Source organism: Ostrea edulis, chromosome 9, assembly GCF_947568905.1.
Source record: "Ostrea edulis chromosome 9, xbOstEdul1.1, whole genome shotgun sequence".
NCBI classification, from domain to species: Eukaryota; Metazoa; Mollusca; class Bivalvia; order Ostreida; family Ostreidae; genus Ostrea; species Ostrea edulis.
In genome coordinates this window covers 6,860,812-6,886,042 of record NC_079172.1, presented here as the reverse complement: position 1 = coordinate 6,886,042, position 25,231 = coordinate 6,860,812, and the positions used below count along the sequence as shown (strand labels likewise).

The window sequence follows — 25,231 nt, the reverse complement described above, 5'->3', positions numbered from 1 at the left end:
CCATGAATCCTATAAAACCTCTGTTGATTGGTCACACTCACCATGAATCCTATAAAACCTCTGTTGATTGGTCACACTCACCAGGAATCCTATAAAACCTCTGTTGATTGGTCACACTCACCAGGAATCCTATAAAACCTCTGATTGATAACAACTTTCCATTTTATTTGGTTTGTATATTGGATTTAAAATCAGTTAGTAGTATTGTTAGTAGTACTATGTGATGAATATTTCTACTTGCAATACGATCGATGGCGCCCATGGATTGCAAATTAATTACGTATGTACACACAAAATCTTACTTGCGTTTTTATGCACACAGGATGTAATATGAAACAAATATTGCTGTTTTCAAAATACATATTCTAAGTAGTTCCCAGCCGTTCCTCTGAGTATTTTGTATGTACATGTATTTGTTGGTGTAATTATGGTTGCAGATAGGAGATAGGGGATTCTTACTCCTCCTAGGCACATGATCCCACCTCTGGTATATCCAGGGGCCCGTGTTTGCCCTATTGTTATTTTTTTTTTCTTTATAGGATTTGAGATTGATCACAGTTCGTTATCTTCGCCTTTCATAGAGAAATAAAAGGTATAGGTAAAACACACTTAATGAAACGGTAAACGGTACGTTTATCGGATAAATTTATTTTGTGCGATGGAAATATTGGCGTTTTTATTGGATGACAAAAATTATTCAAATTGAAAGTGTCAAAATTTGATTCAAAACTATGGCAAGCCCTTTTACTATTTATTCGAAAAATAAGATATCTCTTTGAATTAAAGAGATATCTCTTATTTTAAAGAGATATCTCTTAATCTTAAGAGATATCTCTCTAGAAAAGAGATATCTCTTTCACTTAGAGAGATATCTCTTTCATTTAGAGAGATATCTCTTTCACCTAGAGAGATATCTCTTTCACTTAGAGAGATATTTCTTTTACCTTTAGAGATATCTCTTACACTTAAAGAGATATCTCTTTCACTTTAAGAGATATCTCTTTCACGTAGAGATATATCTCTTATACTTTAAGAGATATCTCTTTCACTTAGAGAGATATTTCTTTTACTCTGAGAGATATCTCTTTTACTTTGAGAGATATCTCCTTCACTTAAAGAGATATCTCTCTAAGAATTCCTAGAGAGATATCTCTCAAAGTATATGAGATATCTCTTTAATCGTTGAAAAAGAGATATCTCTCAAAGAGAAAGAGATATATCTTTCCAATATTTTTATTAGTTTGAATACTTAAGTACTCCTCCCTAAAACGGAAGCCCGCCAAAGCAAATCTTACCATGATGGCTGGGGTGTTACTAAAACGCGGAACGGAAAACGGAAAATATATGCAATAAAGTCATGAGGAGGTCAACATTTTGCAAAATCAAAAGGCTTATTTTGAACAAGGAATGCGGAAATTACAGAGAGAACAGGAAATCATCCTCAGAATCCACCATTTCGTATTGATACCTCATACTAAAGCATTATTATGTATTTTTACACGGTGTGTTTTGCGGATGAATGTACCAACAGGCGCTTGCTTAATATTTTGCATATAGTAAGTTTTAATAAAAATATTAAGCAAGCGCCTATTGGCACCATCTTTTTTCCCGGCTTTGTCACCCCCACCCCCCACCCACCCCAGATTTTGACAGTACGTTGTTTCACAAATGAAGAAAAAATAAATAAGGTAACATACTGAAAAGACTTGAATTATAATTTATTACTTTATTCTGGCTGGTATAGTAAGGAAAGATTTTATGAGCCCATCCATTGAATAAAAGGTACACCCCCTCCCCCGAAAACAACATTGTAAAAGATAAAATAATTCTTTGAACAATTTCCCCTAAACATAGCCTTTTTAAATCGAACGTGCTTTTAATCGAACTACATATGTTAAGATAAATGAATTTGAATTTAGTTCTACACCTGGTACAATATACATTGATCCTGCGGATTAGTGTTGAAACTTGAGAGATACAACAGGAAAGAAATATTGAAACAAAACCGATGTTAACTAGGGTGAAGTTTACGACCAATAGTTAGAGAAATTAACAGATTTATTTCATAATATATGAAGTAGCTAAAAACCTAACACAGAATTTATACTTGAATGGAATTAAAAGTCATCTCATTCTTAATCCAAATGTTAAGCTATACAAGTATTTAGTTTAAAAATTAACTGCCAGAAGTCCTCACTATTTAGGATTGGAGTGTTGCGGTTACTAAGTTTCCTGTTAGTTAAAAAATGATAAATCAGACAAAAGATGTTTAACTTGTTGACTAAATAAGATCATGAATTATAATTGTTTTATACATATCACACTCCTTGTTGTAAGTACACACATACACGGTATTATGTGTAAATACGTGTACATGTGCGTTAATGACGTTTTGCCACCGGGTGGGGGGGGGGGGGATAAACCACGTGTGTTCTTTTCATTCTCTACCCATAGGTTAGGTGTCACTGCTCGCTAACACCCCTGTCATTGCCAAAATTTCGAAATTCTTGTAAAATACCTTGTAAATTCTTATACTAACGTTTAACTAAATTCGATTAATCAATTTATAATGCAAAATTTTAAGATAATGTTGTTTTATCGCTTGTAAACAATTCCCAAATTGTTGATTTTAATCAAAATGGACCCCCACCCCTGATTTTTACCGTTATCTTATCTACATTAATCATTCTAATTCTTAAATTCTGTTCCGTTTCGTTTTCCGTTCCGCGTTTTAGCAACACCCTGATGGCTGCAATCCCGTGGGAAGATTTTGCTTTTTACCGCATGTGAAATGTATACATTTACAGGTAACAAAAAACAAAGACAATAAATTGATGAAATATGCGAGCTAGACTAGATTTCGCCTCTCGGCAACTTGACAATATTACCCCAACCACCTCTTCAACCTTTCCCGCCATTTGTAGGCTAGAAGTACTTTGCTTGGTTAAAAAATAGGGTTACATCATTTCACTGACAATGCAACAGGGAGAAGTCATTATGATCACCGGGGGAAAATCTAAAGAGATATCTCTTTATATTAAAGAGATATCTCTCTAACTTAAAGAGATATCTCTTTTTACATCGATAGAGAGATATCTCTTTACGCTAGAGAGATATATCTTTCTCTCTGAGAGATATCTCTCTAGCTTTGAGATATATCTCTCTAGCTTTGAGAGATATCTCTCAAAGAGAAAGATATATCTCCCAAGCGTAAAGAGATATCTCATTTGCTTAAAGAGATATCTCTTTTGTTTAAAGAGATATCTCTTTAAACAAAAGAGATATCTCCCTAACGTAAAAAGATACCTCTCTAACTTACAGAGATATCTCTTTAACCAATAAAGATATCTCTCTTATTTAAAGAGATATCTTATTTTATGAATAAATAGTAAAAGGGCTTGCCATACAAAACAGTAAAAAACAATTCTTACTTTGCTGTATCTGAGTAGCATTGATGACATGAACATGTCGTTTACAATTTCATATTTGTTACAATTTTCAGCCTAAATAAGACACTTCATGGTTTTTGGTTAGGAAGCATAGAGCACATGCATGATCAGACACTTTATTGGCACAATGTGTGAAATGATCATACAAATGAAATTCATATAGGTTAAAGGGTCTGATCACACCTGCGTTCTATCAGTTTAAAATCAAAACGTGGATGACTTTATTTTGAATACGTATTTTCAAAAAATGCTCCCTTTTGTGACGTCATAGAAGCAATTTCGCATAATGTTATCGCCACGTCTAACTTCAACAAGCACATATTCGTATATATTATAGTAATTAAGTTTATTAGACATTTGATTGATTTTAAACTGGTGTTTATAAAGGCATATAATAGTGTACCAAATGTAGACCTTTCTAAATTTCATCTCAGACTTAAGCTTCCTCTGACAATTACATGTATTTACTTTGAAGTTGTACCCTGTACTGGAGTCCCTGAACGCAGAAAACACGCCTCGTGTACGTAGAATCTACGAGAGTGTTGTGCTTTCACTTCCGGACTGTTGTAGTATTGTATTGCTGCGGGTTTACCAGGCTTTAAGGACACCAATGTTTGCTGCTATATTGGACTTACAGATTCCTACTCTTTCCATTTATTTATTGTGAAAGTCTTCAAAAACATCATGCGGTACTTTTTTGTAATGTAAAACATTAAAATCTAACAAATATAATTTTTTAGAAAGGTTCATCGAACTGTTATATAATTTTGCATTTCTGCTTCAAATTTTTGTGTAAGAAAAGAACATATGTTATTGTTTTTTCTTCTTTCTCTCTCCTGCTTTGTATAGTCAGTATACAGTATATCTCTTTATCAAATATTTTGAAATTAAAGTTAGAGGAAATTAAGACAGACGCATTTTAAAATGATTCAACACTCTGAGTCATAAAGATGCCCCTATGGTCGGCTTTGTCAGTTTCTTTACTCTGACATCAACTGAAACGGGCCGTTAGTGTATTCCTTGATGATAAGATAGGGGCTGTGGCATGGTTTACTTAGATGTTAGAAGATTCACAGCACACCTTCAAGTTCCGAAAAAATAAACAAAATTCCGTAAACAAATTTAACGTTCCGGTGACAAATTTTGGGGCTGTAGCATGTTATGTATCAATTTAACCTAGGATTAAACAAATTCTGCACTTTTATCATAATTAAGTAAAAACATGGATCTTTGCGCACATGCGGGTCGGGAAGGTCTGTTAATGGGGATTTGATCAGAAATACACTGTTCGTTCCGCACCACCGACCTTGAAGCAGGCAGACCTCTTACTCACACATTATAAAACACAGCGCTCTCCCTCACCGAGTCATTTACACGATGAAGACTCCACTCGTCCCCGTGTTTGTGATTTTGGTATTGTTTCTGGAAAAAAAAATCTTTGTGCTGTTGGTTACAAATAGTGTCCATTCCTTCTCTATCGTTGTTCTTTTCGGTGTCATTCTTTTTTCTTTTTTTTTTTTAGAGTTTCCTCCGTGATGTGGCACCTCAGAGAGATAGACGCTTGCCCCCCGTTGGTGCCACTATTGACCAACTCATCGCTGGTTCAATGGGGGGAATAGAAGGTAGGAACCACACTCAGTCTGTTGTTATAAATGTATAAATCATTTTAATCGCAAATACAACTATTGTATTAGAGCTATGGCTTTAAAATTAATTCTCAATGTGGAAAAAGTCTGACTTAATATAGATTTATTGCTTTTAAGAATAAACCATTCCATATCAAACTTTTGATTTTCAATGCAGGCGTAGTTCTAAGCTTGCCCCAGAGCCTATGAATTAAATACTGTAAATATATTTAATTGATTATGTAAATAATTAATTGATATTTCTAGTTTAAATTTATGCACGGTTATTGTATCTGCTGTATCCATTAAGTATTTATACAGTACTACAAATAGTGACATGCAGTTTTAAGTACCTGTATAGTATTACAAATAGTGACATGCAGTTTTAAGTACCTGTATAGTACTACAAATAGTGACATGCAGTTTTAAGTACCTGTATAGTATTACAAATAGTGACATGCAGTTTTAAGTACCTGTATAGTATTACAAATTGTGACATGCAGTTTTAAGTACCTGTATAGTACTACAAATAGTGACATGCAGTTTTAAGTACCTGTATAGTACTACAAATAGTGACATGCAGTTTTAAGTACCTGTATAGCATTACAAATAGTGACATGCAGTTTTAAGTACCTGTATAGTATTACAAATAGTGACATGCAGTTTTAAGTACCTGTATAGTATTACAAATAGTGACATGAAGTTATAAGTACTTGTATAGTATTACAAATAGTGACATGCAGTTTTAAGTACTTGTATAGTATTACAAATAGTGACATGCAGTTTTAAGTTCATGGTTTTGACCTAAAGTGAAAAAAGTACAAATTTAGATTATAAACAGTATATGAAAGGTGAAGATAACATGTAACGAACAGTGATCAATATCATAACTCCTGTAAGCAATGCAAAATAGAGTTGGGCAAACACGGACCTCTGGATATGATTAAATGGAAATAGTTATAATCTTAAATAATAAATTTTCAGCAAATTTTTCTAGGGATAATTTTTTTTCGAGATTTTTTTCCAAAAGTCCTGGTGCGTGGTGATACTGTTGTTGTAATTTAATGTCCAATAAGTTAAACATGCAAAAAGAAGCCTTGCTTGCATTTAATTGAAAATTTGACAAAAGCTAGTCGATGGCTTTTAAAGAAAAAAAGACTCTCGTATTGATTTATGATAATCAGAGACTGAATCATAAAGGTGTTAATAGATTAATTAACAGAAACGTGCAAGTTGTTTCAAAATGGTTAGTGATGGTTCGTGTGTGAAATCAATGCCATAAAACACACTGTCCTTTACATGTACCTGAAGCTAAGTCATATAAAAAGTTATAACTACGCACTCAGGCTATCATTTTTCTTTCTACTTCAACTTTTTCGCAATATACCAATGTCTGTTACATAATTTGGGAACGTAACATCTTCAGGGTCAGCGGCATCTGATGAGTGAATGGTGTCAAATTCAGTTGGGGAAACCATTTTTTTAAAAAGATGATTTGTAAGGAGAGCGTAACGAATTTGATAAAACCATTACCGTCAGGGGAATGATCAAAGGTCTGCTGTCAACGCTCCTATTAACCTTTGAGGCTGAAGTAGACGGAACACCGGCATAGTTAATAATTTTCTTCAGACGCAAACGTATGTGAAAGAGAACAGAAAACTTCTTATAGCTCTCACAACCGGGGTCTAAATGCCAGCGAAAGTCAAACGAACACGTTCAAGAAACTTTTTTTCTGGAGCATTTATAAAAATAATTTTATGCATAGTCCCTGTATGAATATGGGATGGTAGATGAATATTTCATTACGCACCGATGTAATGGTATATAGTAAAAAATGTGCCAAATCCATATTCCTAATCTATGAAACCAGAATCGTCGTGGTTATTGGATATAAAGGTATAGCCATTTTCTTTGTAAATACTTTGTGATATTATCAGAATTATTTTTATTTACATATTATATAATTTTTAAAGGGATAATCCCCCCCCCCCAAAGTTGATAAATTTGACGCGAAATATCAGATTTCGGCGTTCGAAGACTAATCTAAAGGATGTCTTGATCGAATGTTGTATTCACGGACAAAAAAACGATAAACGGCCTCAAACAAGGTTGAATTCCCAGAATAGTTTCGTACACATCAGTGGAGGTGTGGAGGCTGATAGATAATAAATTAAACACCTACTGAACTTCTAAAAACGATTCAGAGCAACTCAATTCTTGCTTCCCCAATAATGAAAACAAAAAAGACTACGTGAGTTCATTATCGTTGCTTGCTGTCTTTGACATTGTTTGCGATGTGATGCTTTACAATTTCGCGCATGGAATCATTCTTTCAAAATCACAGAAAATGAAACACAGTTGCGTTCGCAATTCATTTTTGTTGTTTATTTTTTGTAAAAGTACGCCATAGCAAAATGTTTTATAGTTCCTAAGGCGCAGAGATAAATAGATGTAATGACTTTGTATGGAACGCCGTTTCTGCCTTATAGTGTAAATCAGCCTTACGTTATGTCGATACAGCTTTACGTTATGTGGATACATCATTACGTTATGTGGTTACATCATTACGTTATGTCGATACCTCTTTATGTTATGTGGTTACATCATTACGTTATGTCGATACCTCTTTATGTTATGTGGTTACATCATTACGTTATGTCGATACCTCTTTATGTTTTGTGGTTGCATCATTATGTTATGTGGTTACATCATTACGTTATGTGGTTACATCATTACGTTATGTCGATACCTCTTTGTGTTATGTGGTTTCATTATTATGTTATGTGGTAACATCATTACGTTATGTCGATACCTCTTTATGTTATGTGATTACATCATTATGTTATGTGGTTACATCATTACGTTATGTGGTTACATTACTACGTTATGTGGTTACATCATTACGTTATATCGATACTTCTTTATGCTATGTGGTTACATCATTACGTTATGTCGATACCTCTTTATGTTATGTGGTTACATCATTACGTTATGTCGATACTTCTTTACGTTATGTGGTTACATCATTACGTTATGTTGATGCTTCTTTATGTTATGTGGTAACATCATTATGTTATGTGCAAACATCATTATGTTATGATAAACTTTCAAGTGATCCAGATTGATACAGATGCAAAATGGCGCGCTTAAATTCGAACGTTGTGTTTTCAGAATTATTACATTGTCAGGCCTGTGCCCTTTTTAAAATTTGTCGTCTTTTCGTTATTTCGAGGCGAAAAGACGACAAAATGAAAGCGACTGTATCATGTAGATAACATGAAATAAACGCAAAGAAATTATTTGCCAATTGCATACCGATAGAATGAAATACATAAAGAGCATCGTATACATACAACACATTCAATTCTTGCAAAATACAGTACATACACATAAGTAATGCACATAGCATGCTTACCTAGAAAACGCATTAAATGCGGACAGCTATTTACATGAATGTGTACTTTTAAAATGTTAGATGCTCGTTCTGCTGATAAATCTACGAAACAAAATCATAAACTCCGTTTTTATTTCGACAGTTGTGATTCCATTATACAGATTGCGACACGCTGAACCCACAGGGATCTGAAGTATGGACACTATTTACGCCCCCCCCCCCTCCTTTCTGATTTTTTTGCGGTGATAATTTCTCCGAAATGTGTGGATTCCCTGTCTATCCCATCCCAATTTCGATTTATGTAATCGTTTCACACTTTTTGTAAGCTTTAGGGATTGGCGTTCTACCGGTATGATAAAATAACGGTAGAAACTTGCAAAAAGTGTTAAAAGATCACAAATGGGATAGACAGGGAGTCCACAGATTGCTGCAAAGAAAAATCAGAAGTGTGGGGGTGGGTGGGGGGTGGGGGGGTGAGTAGTAGTGTCCATACTTCAGGTGCCTGTGATTGAACCCGTGCCAATAAGGGTGTCTCCAGTTGAATAGGGAAATATCTAAGTCGAATATTTTTCCCTTATTCAATGCTTGACCTGAGAGAGAGAGAGAGAGAGAGAGAGAGAGAGAGAGAGCACGCACGCGAGATGTCCTATTTCGATGTACAATGTTATTCGACAGGAGGAAAGAACATTGATCACTAAGTGTTAGCTTACAAGCATTCATGAATTTCAACTATTTAAACAAATTGTATTTACAATATAGTGGAAACTTACAAGAGTGATATCGGTGTTCATATTTGAATTCAATTAGAATTTTTAAAAAGAAAAATAATAGTTTGGGTTTGGACATAAAAATATTCAATTGTAAAGTACTAAAAGTCTCTCAACTTGCACGAAACTCTAAGTTTAACAATTCCTTCTTGATATTGTGATATACAAGTACGTAACATTGTTTTTTAAAGTAGGGGAAGGGTCATCCGGGGTTCACTTCACACTTGCAATAGAATTGTTGACAAGCAATAAAGTACTTCTGTCCAAATCTCATTATCTTATAAATCGTAGGAGGGGGTGGGGGGGGGGGGGGGGCAAAGATTAGTTCACTACACGTATTCTTCAATTCAGCACTTCCCGTGGGGATCCGGGTTAGAATAGGTACTCAGTACTCCTTGCTTGTCATAATAGGGCAATCCGAGGTCCCGTGTCACAGCAGGTGTGGCACGAAAAAGATCTCCCCTGCTCATAGGCCGTAAGCGCCGAACATAGACCTAAATTTTGCAGCCCTTCACCAACAATGGTGACGTCTCCATATTCAGTGAAATATTCTCGAGAGGGACGTTAAAAAATATATGTAATTCATCAATCAATTCAGTGCTTCAAACATCAACTACCTTTCATTACTATTTTTAAAAATGGGGAGGAGGCAACAAATCAATCGGACTTTGCATGTAGAAAATACGGGATCTGTGTGTTAAAATAACGAAAAAGTAAATTGTAAAGAGGGGATACACCAGGCACCCTGCCCACCCCAACCCCCTGTTTTAACGTGCCTGGTATAACATTCACACAAAGAGATTTCTTCAGTAGAATACAATTATCTGAGCACCATAATTTAATTCTAAAAGTTTCCTTCTTTGTATATGTAATTAATGATTATCCACAACGATCAGCAAATTTCATATTGAATTCCTATAAAGTCAGACAGAAAAAATAACGGGAAAACCTGTACATGTATTTTGTTGTCTTTCGGGCTTTTTTTAGAGGCGAAAAGTCGCTAATTATTGTTTTGTCGTCTTTTCACCTCGAAAGAACGAAAAGACGACAAATTCTAAAATGGCACAAATCAGTCACCATCCCTAACCCAATTTCATTTTAAAAGTAATCCAGGAAACACTCTGTTTGAATTTGTGAATTTTAGCGCGCTATTTTGCATCTGTATCAGTGTCGATCACATGAAAGTTTATCATAACATAATGATGTTTGCACATAACATAATGATGTGACCACATAACATAAAGAGGTATCGACATAACGTAATGATGTAACCACATAACGTAATGATGTACATATGCAACCACATGACATAATGATATAACCACATAACATAAAGAAATATTGACATAACGTAATGATGTAACCACATAGCATAAAGAAGTATCGTCATAACGTAATGATGTATCGACATAACGTAATGATGTAACCATATAACGTAATGATGTAACCACATAACATAATGATGTATCGACATAACGTAAGGCTGAATTACACTATAAGGCAGAAACGGCGTTCCATAACTTTGCAGCAGTCAATCTATGTGATATGATAGTCAACTAGTGGCGAAACTATCTGGTACATTACATATAGAAAATATTGCAAACATTACTATGCAACACATGCACGCACGCGCACACACAGATTGAAAAGGAGAGAAGCGTGTAAAAATGTCCGAGTTTATAGTACACGCCTTCACCCGTCCATGACGTTACAAACGGTTTATAGTAACGCCTTCTCCAGTCCATGACGTCACAAACCGTTTATAGTAACGCCTTCTCCAGTCCACGACATTACAAACGGTTTATAGTAACGCCTTCTCCAGTCCATGACGTCACAAACGGTTTATATTAACGCCTTCTCCAGTCCATGACGTCACAAACGGTTTATAGTACACGCCTTCACCAATCCATGACGTTACTCTTAAGGTTCTTAATAACATGACACCAGAATATATGAATGTTTTTGATTTTGTCAGCCAAGTTAGTTCCAGAACAACAAGAAGTAGCGATAGTGGCATTTTATATTTACCAAAAGTTCGAACTGAATATTATAAACGGTCTTTTAAGGTATCCTCCACAATTTTATGGAATCAGTTGCCCAAGTCTGTCAGAAGCTGTGGTTCTATTACATCTTTTAAATCAGCATATTTGCAGCATTATTTCCCAAATAAGTGATATATAGATATGATGTGTGTGTGTGTATATATATATATATATATATATATATATATATATATATATGTGTGTGTGTGTGTGTGTGTGTGTATGTATGTTTATTTTCCCCCCAGTCATATCGTGTGTGTATTTTATGTATATATTTTATATTATGTTATCTATTTTTCTATTCTCTCATTTATCTGTATGTGAATATGTTTTATACAGGACCACAATGTAAACTAGTCATTTGTACTAATTGTGCTATCCTGTCTAAATAAAAGAATTTATTATTATTATTATTACAAAGGGTTTGGACTATCTAAAAAAAAAACCCTGATTAAAATCTGTAGAATATTTGAGATATGGTATCGTTCTTTATTATATACCCATCAATGTATCGTTCTTTGATATTGTGGATTTCACAGCGTGTGATTTTTTTGTGGTTTTCTGATTCTGTATCAGTATCCTCTAAAACTGATGACGTCACAATGCATCAACGCAACGTTATTTGTGGAAAATATTGACCGCGTCACAAACAAAACTGCGTACACAAAATATAATTTCACTGTATGTCTGTATTTTTGATAATTTGAATTACATTTAGTATCTTATCAGTGTGTATTTAAAATGCATAGGAGGGTATATAATAAATTTATCAGTACTACAGTAGCTTGATCCGAAGTCGTTGACAGGCGCGGATCATCAGATCAAACTCGACGCTTTGCGTCTCGTGTGATATGATGATCCGCGCCTGTCAACTCGACGTGATCCGACTCTTCGGATCAAGTTACTGTAATAATAATATATATTTATCTCAACGGAATATTACAAATTCTCTGTTTTGTACATGTGGAAATATTAATGGAGATGTATATCATCTCTTCTTTGCTTGTGAAAATTACTCCAGAGCTAGAAATAGTCTTTTTAATCGCCTTTTCATGCTTGACTTGGTTAATATTGATACAAAATTGTTATTATGCGGTGATGTCAATTTGCCTCTGCAAACTAATATAAATATTCTTTTCATTTGTTCATTTTATAGAAGAAACTTGTAGATTCGTTTAATCATTGTACATTTTACCTGTTAATTATTACCTTGCATGACATTAATTGTAATATTTTAGGAGAGGGACTTGTAAGTTGTTAGAACTTGTTCCCAATCCTTTTGATTGCATCAATAAAATATGTTCAAAACAAAAATCTCTATTCTAAAAATTCTTTGTTTTTCCCGGGTTTTTTTAATCTTTCAATACTGAACTATTGAAACTTCGAACTTAGAGGGAGCGGTGATTTTCCTATAAAATACCCTGAAATTTGTTCGTAAAAGTACTGGAAACGATACCCAATATACAAAGACCACTAGTATGACGGTGAGGAGAGCGTTGGACTTTCATGTCATGATAAATTATTTGCAGGTTACGTAAACATTAGTAACAAGCTTGTGACCCCGGACTCCATTGTTCTAGCAGAACTAGATATGTACGTAACTTACGAACAGTACAAGCTGTTATACTCACAAAAAAGGTACGTGAAAAATTCTGGCGTTCTGCATACTAAGTCCATTTATAAAGTTTGAGGGTAAATGCATTCAATTAGTCTGAAAAGTTTTAAAAGCAAATAATACAATTTTCCTACATAGGGAAAGAGAAAAGAGAAAGGCTGTGAGATCGGCTGTTCTACGTTGGCCGAAAGGACTAATACCTTACGAATTCAAACGGGGTGCATATAGTAGGTAGACAGATAAAACTATTAGTAGACAAATGAATCCATTCTTTGTAGACAAATGAATCCATTCTTTGTAGACAAATGAATCCATTCTTTGTAGACAAATCAAGTCATTCTCTGTAGACAAATCAAATGATTTTACATATAGAAATGAAATCAATCTTTGTTTATTAATGTTGGTTTTGATTTGATCTTTATTTCCTACATATTATTCATCTACACGTACAATTCATTATATTGGTTTGTTCTTTTTTTTTCTAACAGGTAATAACGATAAATATTTAATCCGAGTTGCAATGCGAGAATGGGAAAAATATACGTGTCTACGATTTAGAAAAAGACGAAATGATTATAATTATGTCTATTTTCAAGACAATTTTGGGTGAGTATGAGTTACCATATCTAAATAAGAAACTATCGGCGATTTAAAAATGTATTATCACTGAAATACATGTACATTTTTCACGGTTGCAAATCCAAAAGTCAATATTTTATTTTTTCAGGTGCAACTCTCAGTTAGGTATGGTGGGCGGTTCTCAGGCTTTAAATTTAGACAGGAATGGGTGTCGATATGTAAGTTATGTTCAATGACGTTCAATATTAGTGGGCTGAAAACCACATGCCCTCTCTTCCTTATAATGCTAATGAAAACAATACAGAATAGGGGCCTTCCTTGTCACTGTTAATGGAGAGAGAATGGTAATATGTGAACCTCATCTCCTGCAATGGCCTTTGTCCTAAAAAAAAAAAATATCGGCGGACTCAAAAGAGTGAACTGAAGATATATCTGCTAGAATAAGCTTCATCTATGATGCTCTGTGAGAAGCCGTGTGTCTAATACAGCTGTACATGGCAAGAACCGTGTAAAGCGTGTTGTGTTCTGACCCCTTGATATACTGATATATGTTTGTTTCAAATCGGTAAAGAAAATCTCCCCTCCACGTTGTAAAAATGCGAATTTCCTTTTAGCTATGATATATATTTTAACGGGAATGGCCTACAGAATTCAAGAGTACGTGCAATGCTTGTACACCCATTCTTCAAGCTAATATTCTACATTTTATACTGCATCTTTTACTATTACAGAAAGGACTGTACCTGCACGAGATTGGTCACGCTGTTGGTTTGGTCCATGAACACCAGCGACCTATCAGAGACCAATTTATTCGAATTAACTATAGGAATGTCCATCCGAGTCTCCGGCAGTGGTTCCAGAAATATCCCGACCGCCAAATCAAAAACTTCAATATTTCTTACGAATTCTCTTCTGTCATGCACTATGGCATTACGGTGAGCTAGTAATTATAGAAATTATATTTGTTACATTTTTCGGTCAGAAAGAACTCGGGTTGAGATTCGTCAATCCTTATCAAATTAATAGAAATTCACATTGTTATTTAAAGAATGATAACACTTGAGCATGTGGATGAACGAACTCTCTCTCTCTCTCTCTCTCTCTCTCTCTCCAGACAGGAAAATTTCTGTATTCGGTCTTTACATATCGAAATTAAAAATAAAAGGCAACACGAAAGTAAAATGTTAGCGCTTTCATTAATATCTTCAGACGTCTGTTGCATCTTATTTTTAATTTCAATATATCTCTTCATCAATTGAAATAATCATTTCCTCGTGAATGTGAATGGTGTGCATATGAATGTTGAACATAGGCTGGGAATTATCCCACAGAAAAAGAATGTAAATAATAAGATATACAGTCCATGAGGATATGAACAAGTGACGACTCGCACTTCATGAAGTATGCAGGAGTAAAGCGTGGCAGTTTAAATACCCTCATGTATATTTCAAAAATGAAATCTATTTCTTTATATGACTGCTTCATGTATAAAGATATAAGAAAGAAATATTACCCTTTGAACATCTACAATTCAGATGATGATGTACATTGTATCAAAGGAAAACCATTGTAAAGTACTATGCAACCCTATCAATGTAGTTCATGCCAGAAGGTTTTGTGAATTTTTACATGAGTGTTTTGAATTGTGCACCAAATGTAAAGTGTTATAACTACATTTGATTTATGTTAATATGCAATACTAAATTGCATGCATACAGTCTAATATCACAGGTACATGTCAAATATATACTTGTATTTACATATATGTAAATGAACTGTTAGTATTTAGTTTATTGTCATTATACATCTCATATTGTGTAATGTGATTGTATGCCAACATGCTTGGTGAATCAATAAATAAATTGAAAATTGAAATAATGAATGCTATGCTGTAGTAAACAATATGCGTCTGAATAAAGAACTACTTAATAAATGTAGTACAGCTGTCGTCTAGGGATTTCGAGGGATTTGAAAGTAGAGTGTAATATAGGTCTATAAGAAAGAATAAATACATGAGGTTACTGTATTCTTAGGTTTCATTTCAGTTTCGACTAATTTTTTTGTAGGCATTTTCAGTTGATGGGCGTTCCAAAACTATAGAAACACAACCAGGATACAAAACTCGGGAGTCAGAAATTGGACGAGTGTATTCTAAAGAGCTGTCGTTCACTGATATTGCAACAGTCAACAACATGTATTTCTGTAGTAAGTTCCTGTTTGATGATGGTATTTCTGTAGTAAGTTCCTGTTTGATGATGGTATTTCTGTAATATGTTCCTGTTTGATGATGATATTTCTGTAGTAAGTTCCTGTTTGATGATGGTATTTCTGTAGTAAGTTCCTGTTTGATGATGGTATTTCTGTAATATGTTCCTGTTTGATGATGGTATTTCTGTAATAAGTTCCTGTTTGATGATGGTATTTCTGTAGTAAGCTCCTGTTTAATGATGGTATTTCTGTAGTAAGTTCCTGTTTGATGATGGTATTTCTGTAATAAGTTCCTGTTTGATGATGATATTTCTGTAATATGTTCCTGTTTGATGATGGTATTTCTGTAGTAAGTTCCTGTTTAATGATGGTATTTCTGTAGTAAGTTCCTGTTTGATGATGGTCTTTCTGTAGTAAGTTCCTGTTTAATGATGGTATTTTTATAGTAAGGTCCTGTTTGTTTGATGATGGTATTTTGGTCAAGGAATTTTATAAAGCAATTCAGTGATAAATTGATTCAAGAAAATGTTTAAAAGATATTTTATCATTCTACAAATGGAAGGACACATTTATGGGTTGTTGTTTTTTTTTTTTATTAAATCGCAATTTCTTCTCTGGATTTGCACATTCCATTCTCTCGTTTAGTGATTTGTTTCCTCGGATTGACAAGACATGCTTTGGATTAATTATCCGTGACCTCGAATTGGTAATCTTGTCCTCGAGCTGATATTCCGTTCTCTCGGATTGTCAATATGTATTCTCGGACTGGTAATCCGATTTCTCGAATTGTCAATCCGTATTCTCGGATTGGCAAGTGGTTCCTTTGGTTTAGAAATCCGATCCGTTGGATTGCTAACCCTGTTTTACAATTTTCAATCTCAGTAACTATCCACCAGTCACAAAATGTTGAAAATCTTTTGAAATTCGGTTGAACCGTTGAAAAACCACTTTTAAAAAATAACCTTGAAGATGCAAATTCATGTGGAATCCATGTTGAATTACGTCATATTACTTCTCAATTTTTAACTGTAGTTACATAGATATATCAAGATAGTTGTTCTTGATTAAAAAAAGAGGGAAAAAAAACCCAGTTAACCATCGTAGGCATCAGAGGTTGTTTTAATCTGAGGTATTTGACGACGAGTTTTTTTTGTGTGTTTGTTTTTGTTTTATCAGACTTGAATATCACTTAAACATAACTCTCGAGGATAATAATCCAGGTGTTCTATAGTTAATTTTGTAAGAAGTACAATTTTTGATATGTTCAATGCCGGGTTTCGTCGCTAGCGGACATACTTGATACACCCCTGTTTCTCTTTATGACAGACGACAACCAGACTTTGATTTAATCAGGAAAAACTCACTGTCTTTAGGAATTGAGGGAACGGATCGTATAAATGAGTAACCGGTCTACTACTCTAAAGGACGTGCCCTTTCCTCTTGTATTTTCAAATGGAGTCCTCATGTGTTTCATTCAACGTTCCAAATTCAATGTTCCACAGAGCTCATACATATACGGTAAATAGATGACCATGTAAATTTCAGATAGACATTGCAGTAAGAGTATTCGATGTAGAAATGGCGGATTTGTTGACCAGAACTGCCGGTGTTCGTGCCCAGATGGAACGTCTGATTGTGAAGAAGGAAAAGTACCACAGTTTCAATGTAAGGTGTACGAGATCAAATCCTTAGAGCTGATGCAGTGGTTATCATTGATTTAAAATCTCACGCTGTTTGAAATGCAAAAACTATCACACATTTAAAGTGTACAGATGTACAAAATAGGGTCGCAACCTCTCTTTCTCTCCCTTGAATATAATATATAATGTGTGTGTGTTAATCGCTATGTGCATGAAAATCATTTAATTACTGTTCATACCCAGTTTAGCGAATAAAGGCGTTTACTTACTCACTCGTTTATATCTTTAATCATTTCAACTATAACATTTATGTTTTTCAATTTCTCTTTACATAGGTACACTTTAGTATTGAGGAAAGTGATTCCAAATCTGATCAGTTGATTTTATGTTTACAAGATGTTTAGTTGGTCCCCATCAAGGACGTCATGTTTTACAAACACATCTTGCTGTAGTTTGCAGGAATAAAGACAAGGACTGGTCATGCAACGTCTGGGCAAAACAGGGAGAATGTCAAAGAAATGCTAGATACATGAAGCCAAACTGCGCACGTGCTTGTGGAATCTGCGGTGATGCACTTGGTGCAGATAAAGGTATAAAAAAAATCGTGTAGATTATCATTAGTCAAATGATCTGCCCATTACGTATGCCTTCCCGATCCACTCTTAAGGTTTCTCAACAATACGATACAGCTTTCAATTACATTGTAACAGTTTTATTAAAATATATGATATTGGATTATTATGATCTATGATTGAACATCATTTGAAACCCTTAAATTGTTTCTTTAAATTGCTGCATCTGAAGCTGAAAGTCAGGAGCAGCTATTAATTAGAAGTTTCCAGATAAATCGTTGTGAATACTAGAACAGCTCTCATATCATTAATTCCAGACGTTTTCGCTGTTTATAATGAAAATATTCCCATTTTCCTATTTGTTTAGTGATTGGAGATCAATGTGTCAATGCCTTTCCTGATGACAAATGTAAAGGTTGGAAAGAACTCGGAGATTGTGTATCTAATCAACTGTGGATGAATCAAAATTGTAAAAGGACGTGTGGCGTTTGCGACAAGGATTCTGACCCACCCGAATGTGAGTGTTGTTAAACGTAGTCCACTGCAAATTGGCATTCTTTTTCTCTATGAAAACAGAATTTTACGTGTAAATTAGTTTAAGAATGGTACCCCCAACAAAAAATTGCATATGCATGATTTATTTTCGCGTTTGTTACATTTTCTTTTTAGCGGGATGCTCAAACAAACATTCTGATAAGAAATGCGATGACTGGGCGATAAAAGGTGAGTGTTCAGTCAACCCACGGTGGATGAAAACGAATTGTCGCAAGTCGTGTCGTATGTGTCCCGACAACAGAACCACCACGCGTCCGCCAATAAGAAAAACCACTGTAATACCACCTACCACCACATCTGCTACCACCAGACCTACTACCACCACCAAAGTAATTGTAAAAACCACCCGACCAACGGTTACTACCACTTGGCCCACAACCACCACCATCTCTACCTACCGTCCAGAAACAACAACCGAATCAAGGACGACAACCCAGAGACCAGGTCATTATTGTCATTTCATTCAAGTCAGCATCACTACCTTCTGAGAGTGCAAGTTTATAGCGGCATTTTTAAATGTACATACACATATAAATGACATTGTAAAGACGTATTTGATCTGATACCTATACTATGACGTAGTTACATTTTTATTGATATACTTGTATGTATGCGGTACCAGGTGTTCAATTTTATACTTTTTTGTACTTTCAGTCTTGCCTTCTGCTCCTGCCGTCTTCGTAAGATTAGTTACATCAACGTCAGTAGAATTCAAAGTGACATTTCCACGAGACAGATCAACTCCAGGACGTCTTACAGTAAAACCGTTCCAGCGAGAACTCAAATCGAGGGATTATGAAATAGGTACGATCTGGAAAAGAATAGTTTTATAATCTTTTTTGTTCAGTTTTACGAAATACATCTTGAAATCTAGAATAAAATCCAGAGAAAAGTTTTAAGTATGATTATTTCATAAATATATCGCTACATAGTTTTTGACCACAATTCATAACTGGAAAAACGATTTCCGACAAATTTAAGTTGCACTTCTGCATTTGTCAAGACTTTTGTCGTGTTATGACTGACAGAAGTTTGCATTTTAAATACGATGGGAGTACCAGCAATCAAGGAAAACATTGTAGCAAGTTTTACGATTCTAAGATATACAATTCTGTTGAATGCCTCGTTATGGGATACCTCATGAAAGCTAGATCGGAAAGTAAGAAGATCAAAAGTCTTTTCTTAACTTTAGTAGCTTATTCTTGAAATTATTGATTGATTAATTCTATATTTTTAACTTCCCTCTCGAGACTTTTTCACTCATATGGAGATGTCACCATTGCCGGTAAAGGGCTGCAAAATTTAGGCCTATGCTCGGCACTTACGGTCTTTGAGCAGGGAGGGATCTTTAATTATCGTGCCACACCTGTTGTGACACGGGGCCTCAGTTTTTGTGGTCTCATCCGAAGGACCACGCGCCCAACGAGAGTTCTGGAAATGAAATGATATATCTTACTACAGCGGGTAGGATTACAAACCTCATATGTGGTATAATTGTTTCAGAGATTGTAAACAGTAAACCACAAGACATAAAGGTTGAATATACAAACCTAAAACCAAGAACAGAATATTCCTTCCGGTTCTTCTCCACTAATAATGCTGGAGCGGGAAAATTCATCCAGAAGACAATAACTACAAAGAAACAAGGTACGTCCTGACAGACACTGTGTATACACAATGGTTTGACATACGATGGGAGTACACACCAAGATGAATACTTAGCGAGCATTCGATTTTCAAGTTTCGTCCAAAATACAGTTTGTTGGGATTATGTGATTGTTGCTGGTCAGCAACCATTTTTATCTCCTCTGATATTAAACTGTACTTCGGTGAATGTCGACTTTGGATCGTACACGTAATAGTACATGTATGGATAGATGAACATACATACATGATACAATGTCATGTTCATAGAAACACAAACAGATAATATATATATATATAATTTTAATAAGTAAAATAAATGGCCGTTTGGAAAACAGTTTACTCCCATGATTTTCCAATTAGGTGAGAGACATATATGATTAGGTGAATAACAACTAATTGCGGAAAATTTGTATAAAGTTATATATATAGGGAGGGGTAATATTTTTCAACTTTTAAACATCATAGAAAATTTACAAGTCTCTTATTTTTAATTTTTTTTTTATATTTGTACTTATTACGACCAAACTAAGCCAGAAAATATATATCAACCCATACGTCCATTTTTTGTTCTTTAAGAAATAAATTTCTTCATGAAAAGTATGCCTGTGTGAAGCAGTTTATGGCCTCAGGTATTTTCAAAATGAAATTTATTCTTATACTTTTAGTTTTTTTCTTGAAATTCCCAGCTGTGCAAATAAACGTATTATATTTATCAGATTCATACGTGCATTGTTTACAACTGCATCGCGTAAACGAGAAAATGGCTATCAATGCAATTTGTAAAGATATCTAAGGCAAAAAAATGAAAATGTAAATACATGTATAAGACATGCATATTTAGTTTTTGTGACTTATATCTCCCATCTGATTTCAGTTTACATTTGACATGCATATTTCAGCTGGAAATAGTACCTGTAGAAACAGCTACCCGACAGAAAAATGTCAAAGGCTTGAACAGAGATGGAAATACTGCACCCTGTATAGAATCTGGATGTCTATACACTGTAAAGACACATGTGGCCTGTGTCCCGTGCAGAGAGATGAACCCGTCATCAGTAAGTAGGAATCTTAAATGAATGTGTGGTAGATTATCAGTTGAGAAAACCAACCAGACACATCAATCATTTGCTTAAAACCTTTTTTTTCTATCGCAGATACGCTGTTTTGAAAATTTTCAGAATATTATAGGATGGGAGTACTCGTTGAATATTGTACTTCGAGGGTACTGCAACTAAAGCAACCTATTGTTCGAGAAAATGTCAATAATCATTAGAATATTATTTTATTGAATCATTTAAAACATTGGAAATGGCTACTACAGTTTACGAAGCCATACCTGGTCAGCCATCTTTGTATACAGCTAGAGTGAAAGACCTAATAAATCAAAAGTGATGAAATGCAATATTTTGTATATTATTGAACTAAATAATCTACAACATCGAATTTGGCTACTGAACATGTAGAACTTAACATACGATACCAGATCAGTCATCTATAGATCGGATAGAACTTAACATACGATATCAGATCAGTCATCTATAGATCGGATAGAACTTAACATACGATATCAGATCAGTCATCTATAGATAGAACTTAACATACGATATCAGATCAGTCATCTATAGATAGAACTTAACTTACGATATCAGATCAGTCATCTATAGATAGAACTTAACTTACGATATCAGATCAGTCATCTATAGATAGAACTTAACATACGATACCAGATCAGTCATCTATAGATCAGATAGAACTTAACATACCAGATCAGTCATCTATAGATCAGATAGAACTTAACTTACGATATCAGATCAGTCATCTATAGATAGAACTTAACATATGATACCAGATCAGTCATCTATAGATAGAACTTAACATACGATATCAGATCAGTCATCTATAGATCAGATAGAACTTAACATACCAGATCAGTCATCTATAGATCAGATAGAACTTAACTTACGATATCAGATCAGTCATCTATAGATCAGATAGAACTTAACATACGATACCAGATCAGTCATCTATAGATAGAACTTAACTTACGATACCAGATCAGTCATCTATAGATCAGATAGAACTTAACATACCAGATCAGTCATCTATAGATCGGATTCGATGTTACTACTTTTCACTATTTTTATATAGTGCAAGATACTAGAAAGTGAGTAAAAACACGAGTTTGTGAGTAACGAAGAATCAATAATCAATCTTATCAATTAATTTATTTTGGCACGATGTTATATTATATTCACCTCGAAGGCACATGCACGTACGGGTGAATATAACAATACATTTTTCCTTCGTTGTTGGATCTCTACGGAATCATTGGATCATATACTAACTAGTACTGAAACCGTTGATACAATGTCTAGCGAAAGCAGGTTGGAAATATTTTTACCTGATTGTCATGATTTCATGATTGATGTAAAAATGAGAAATACATTCGTATGAAACAAGGCGATTCATCTGTTAACAATAATCACAAACATATCCCTGGTTGTTTTTTTTTCTCCTTTAGGAAACGAAGATCCAAATTGTAAAGACACAAGAAAGTATTGTCGCGCGTGGTCTCGCCATGGACACTGTAGGACGAATCCTTCATTTATGCTCAATCACTGCAAGTTAGCGTGCAAAGTCTGCGTACCAATCTCATAGAGACAGACCTTCACGGAGAGGAGCGGCCATTGTTTCTCTTACTTATATTTTCCTGTTCAATATATAAACCATGCACTAAGTTATAATCAGTGTATTATCAATATAACGAAAAATCATGCCGATTTTAGATACATGCATATAACAGGAGTTAATGGATTTTTATGTTTGTATTTACCGCTGTAGAACTTTACTTATTTCATATGTGTGTATGTAATTGATTTTGACATGTAACAATTATATATAGTTACTAATTTTGATATAAAACAGTAGGTATCGTTAATTTAACGAACATATTGGAATATACATACATTTTATCTAGACTAGTCTACTTATATTCTATATACCTGTACACTAGTTACCAATATTATATATAAAAGGTAGTGATATGCTGTTTTAACTACAGTGCATACATGATAACAGAATTATTAAACTTGTACTGCTATCAATGACGTAACACTTTGGTATTCTCTTTTTAAAAATGTTTCTGTTTGATATTACAATTTTTGTTATTTTTACACTATTGCACCACAATTGTTACCTTATTTACATAATGATGTACTTTTTTACAAACCCAAGAATATGACCCATTTTGAAAAATTGTTTTTATTCCTGTCCGTTTGATTTTTTCATATATGTATCTCATTTTTAATTGTTTGCCTATTTTCTTTGTTGGTAGATATATTGACTAACTTAGCTGAGTATGATTATTTTGAAAAAATTATATTTCTTTGTCATATTTAGTTACTAGGGGTTTCTAAAGTGTCAAAATGGACATTTCCCCCTCGTCCCACGCTCTAGTGATGAATATTCAGCAACATATCATAAATATTTAGATTTTATTTTCAAATTATAAAATTAAACATATCAAGGATTCTAAACCAATTTGAATTTTTGTAAACAGGCCCCCCTACTGTTGCCCCACATGTTCTTGTTATCGGCAAGGAGCGGCCGATGTGTTAGGTAGTGTGCATGGGGAAATGAGAGGAATCATTATTTCATTGTTTTGGTACAATAATTCCTTATCAATAACATGTATAAAAGTTCTGAATAAAGACCTTATATATATATATATATATATATATATATATATATATATATATATATATCATGTGATCTACAAAATCTATTATTACATTCATTTGCATACTATCATGATGGTAATTCAACTAACATTTCTTAAATCAATTTAGTTTCTTCAATGCACATAGGCGGATTGAGAATTTCAATTCAAATTTTTGTGGGAATAAAAATTCGGTGTGTTGGTCGCTTTTAGGTCACCCGAGTTCGTCCTGATGGGGGCCCAGGGGCATCCCGTATGTTTAACTGTGTGTTTCACAAACTAATAGACGTTTCAAGTACGTATGCTATAATTTAACTTGGGAATAAGTAATGTTTAATGTAGAAGTTTTTAAGCTTCATCCCGTCTTGTTTGATAACGCTGAACATGGACTCCCTGTGTCTAGCCACTTTTTCAGAGACAGACTTGGGTGACTTCACATTTTTAGAAAATGTTTATTCAGAACTTCCTCGATATACATGTTGTAGCACCTGTAAGTTTAAGATCTTTTTAAACGCACTTGCTGGTTTTAAAATGATAAATTTTAATTTCTGTTGCAATTTTAACTGGGCACATCCAATATTGACACCGAAAAATTGATATTTATTACATTCATAATCATTTTTGGAAAATCCTTAAGTGCCCTTACATAAAGGATAGTATTATTAAATATTATTAAATGTGTTTTTAAAGTGAGTATTCAAATTTTTTTGTTTAAATTGTGTCAGTTTCCATTTTTAAATAAAGTATTTGATAGTACAATTTCCATGTGTCTTTTTTTATTTGAAATAGTTTTGAATACCGGTATCTAAAATTTTAGCGACTGATTTGACGCTTTGTATCAAAAGAAGATGGGTGAACTTGGCGAACAATAAGCCTATTCATGATTGGGCACCGGTCGCCAATCGAGAGTTTAAAATCCACATTGATGGTACCAGTAGTTACAATAGATACAGTACCGTACTAAAACGCTGTCCAAAATATTTAGAATTCAAAACAAATATATAGATCATACTTCAAAGAATGATATTTAATCCAAATCATCATCATAATTTGTTTCACAGGCAGCATCATGTATATCAGACATAAAGCGGGTTTTAACTGACACATAATAACACCGATGCCTGGAGTACCTTAAGGTACTAAACGACATTGCATACATGCTCGCAACATCCAACAGAATGTGCTCCGCATTTCCATTGACATATTAACTGATGTGAATGAGAAACCTCACGTTTTGGGGTGTAAATCAAATGTGGAATAGCGTTTTCTGTATGGTGCAGTATCAATGTTTTCATTTGGATTCAGTTTCCCCCCAACAAATGTTTTTGAACAGCATTTACATATGGCAAGCCCTTTTACTATCTATTCGTAAAATAAGATAGCTCTTTAGATACAAGAGGCCCATGGGCCACATCGCTCA

At 34.2% G+C, this 25,231-nt stretch overlaps 1 protein-coding gene across 1 annotated transcript; it reads left to right on the top strand.

Moving 5' to 3' along the window:
- The first annotated feature begins 4,712 nt into the window (after positions 1-4,712).
- LOC125659209 (zinc metalloproteinase nas-38-like) lies at positions 4,713-24,572 on the top strand. The gene is made up of 16 exons (XM_056148379.1): positions 4,713-4,862; positions 4,972-5,071; positions 12,807-12,915; positions 13,031-13,119; positions 13,381-13,498; positions 13,620-13,689; positions 14,203-14,406; positions 15,538-15,676; positions 17,225-17,344; positions 17,772-17,909; positions 18,259-18,408; positions 18,561-18,890; positions 19,101-19,250; positions 19,950-20,093; positions 20,993-21,148; positions 22,615-24,572. Exons 1-16 carry the CDS (start codon positions 4,827-4,829, stop codon positions 22,749-22,751), a joined length of 2,190 nt encoding a protein of 729 aa, XP_056004354.1. The 5' UTR covers positions 4,713-4,826; the 3' UTR covers positions 22,752-24,572.
- Positions 24,573-25,231: the final 659 nt, after the last annotated feature.

What these genes read in the sequence shown, in the direction of transcription:
- LOC125659209 (XM_056148379.1), top strand. Translation starts at nt 4,827, where the DNA reads ATGAAGACTCCACTCGTCCCCGTGTTTGTGATTTTG. An exon ending in TTCAATGGGGGGAATAGAAG is followed by an intron (nt 5,072 to 12,806) that starts GTAGGAACCACA and finishes AATTATTTGCAG; the next exon opens with GTTACGTAAACATTAGTAAC. An exon ending in CTGTTATACTCACAAAAAAG is followed by an intron (nt 12,916 to 13,030) that starts GTACGTGAAAAA and finishes TTTCCTACATAG; the next exon opens with GGAAAGAGAAAAGAGAAAGG.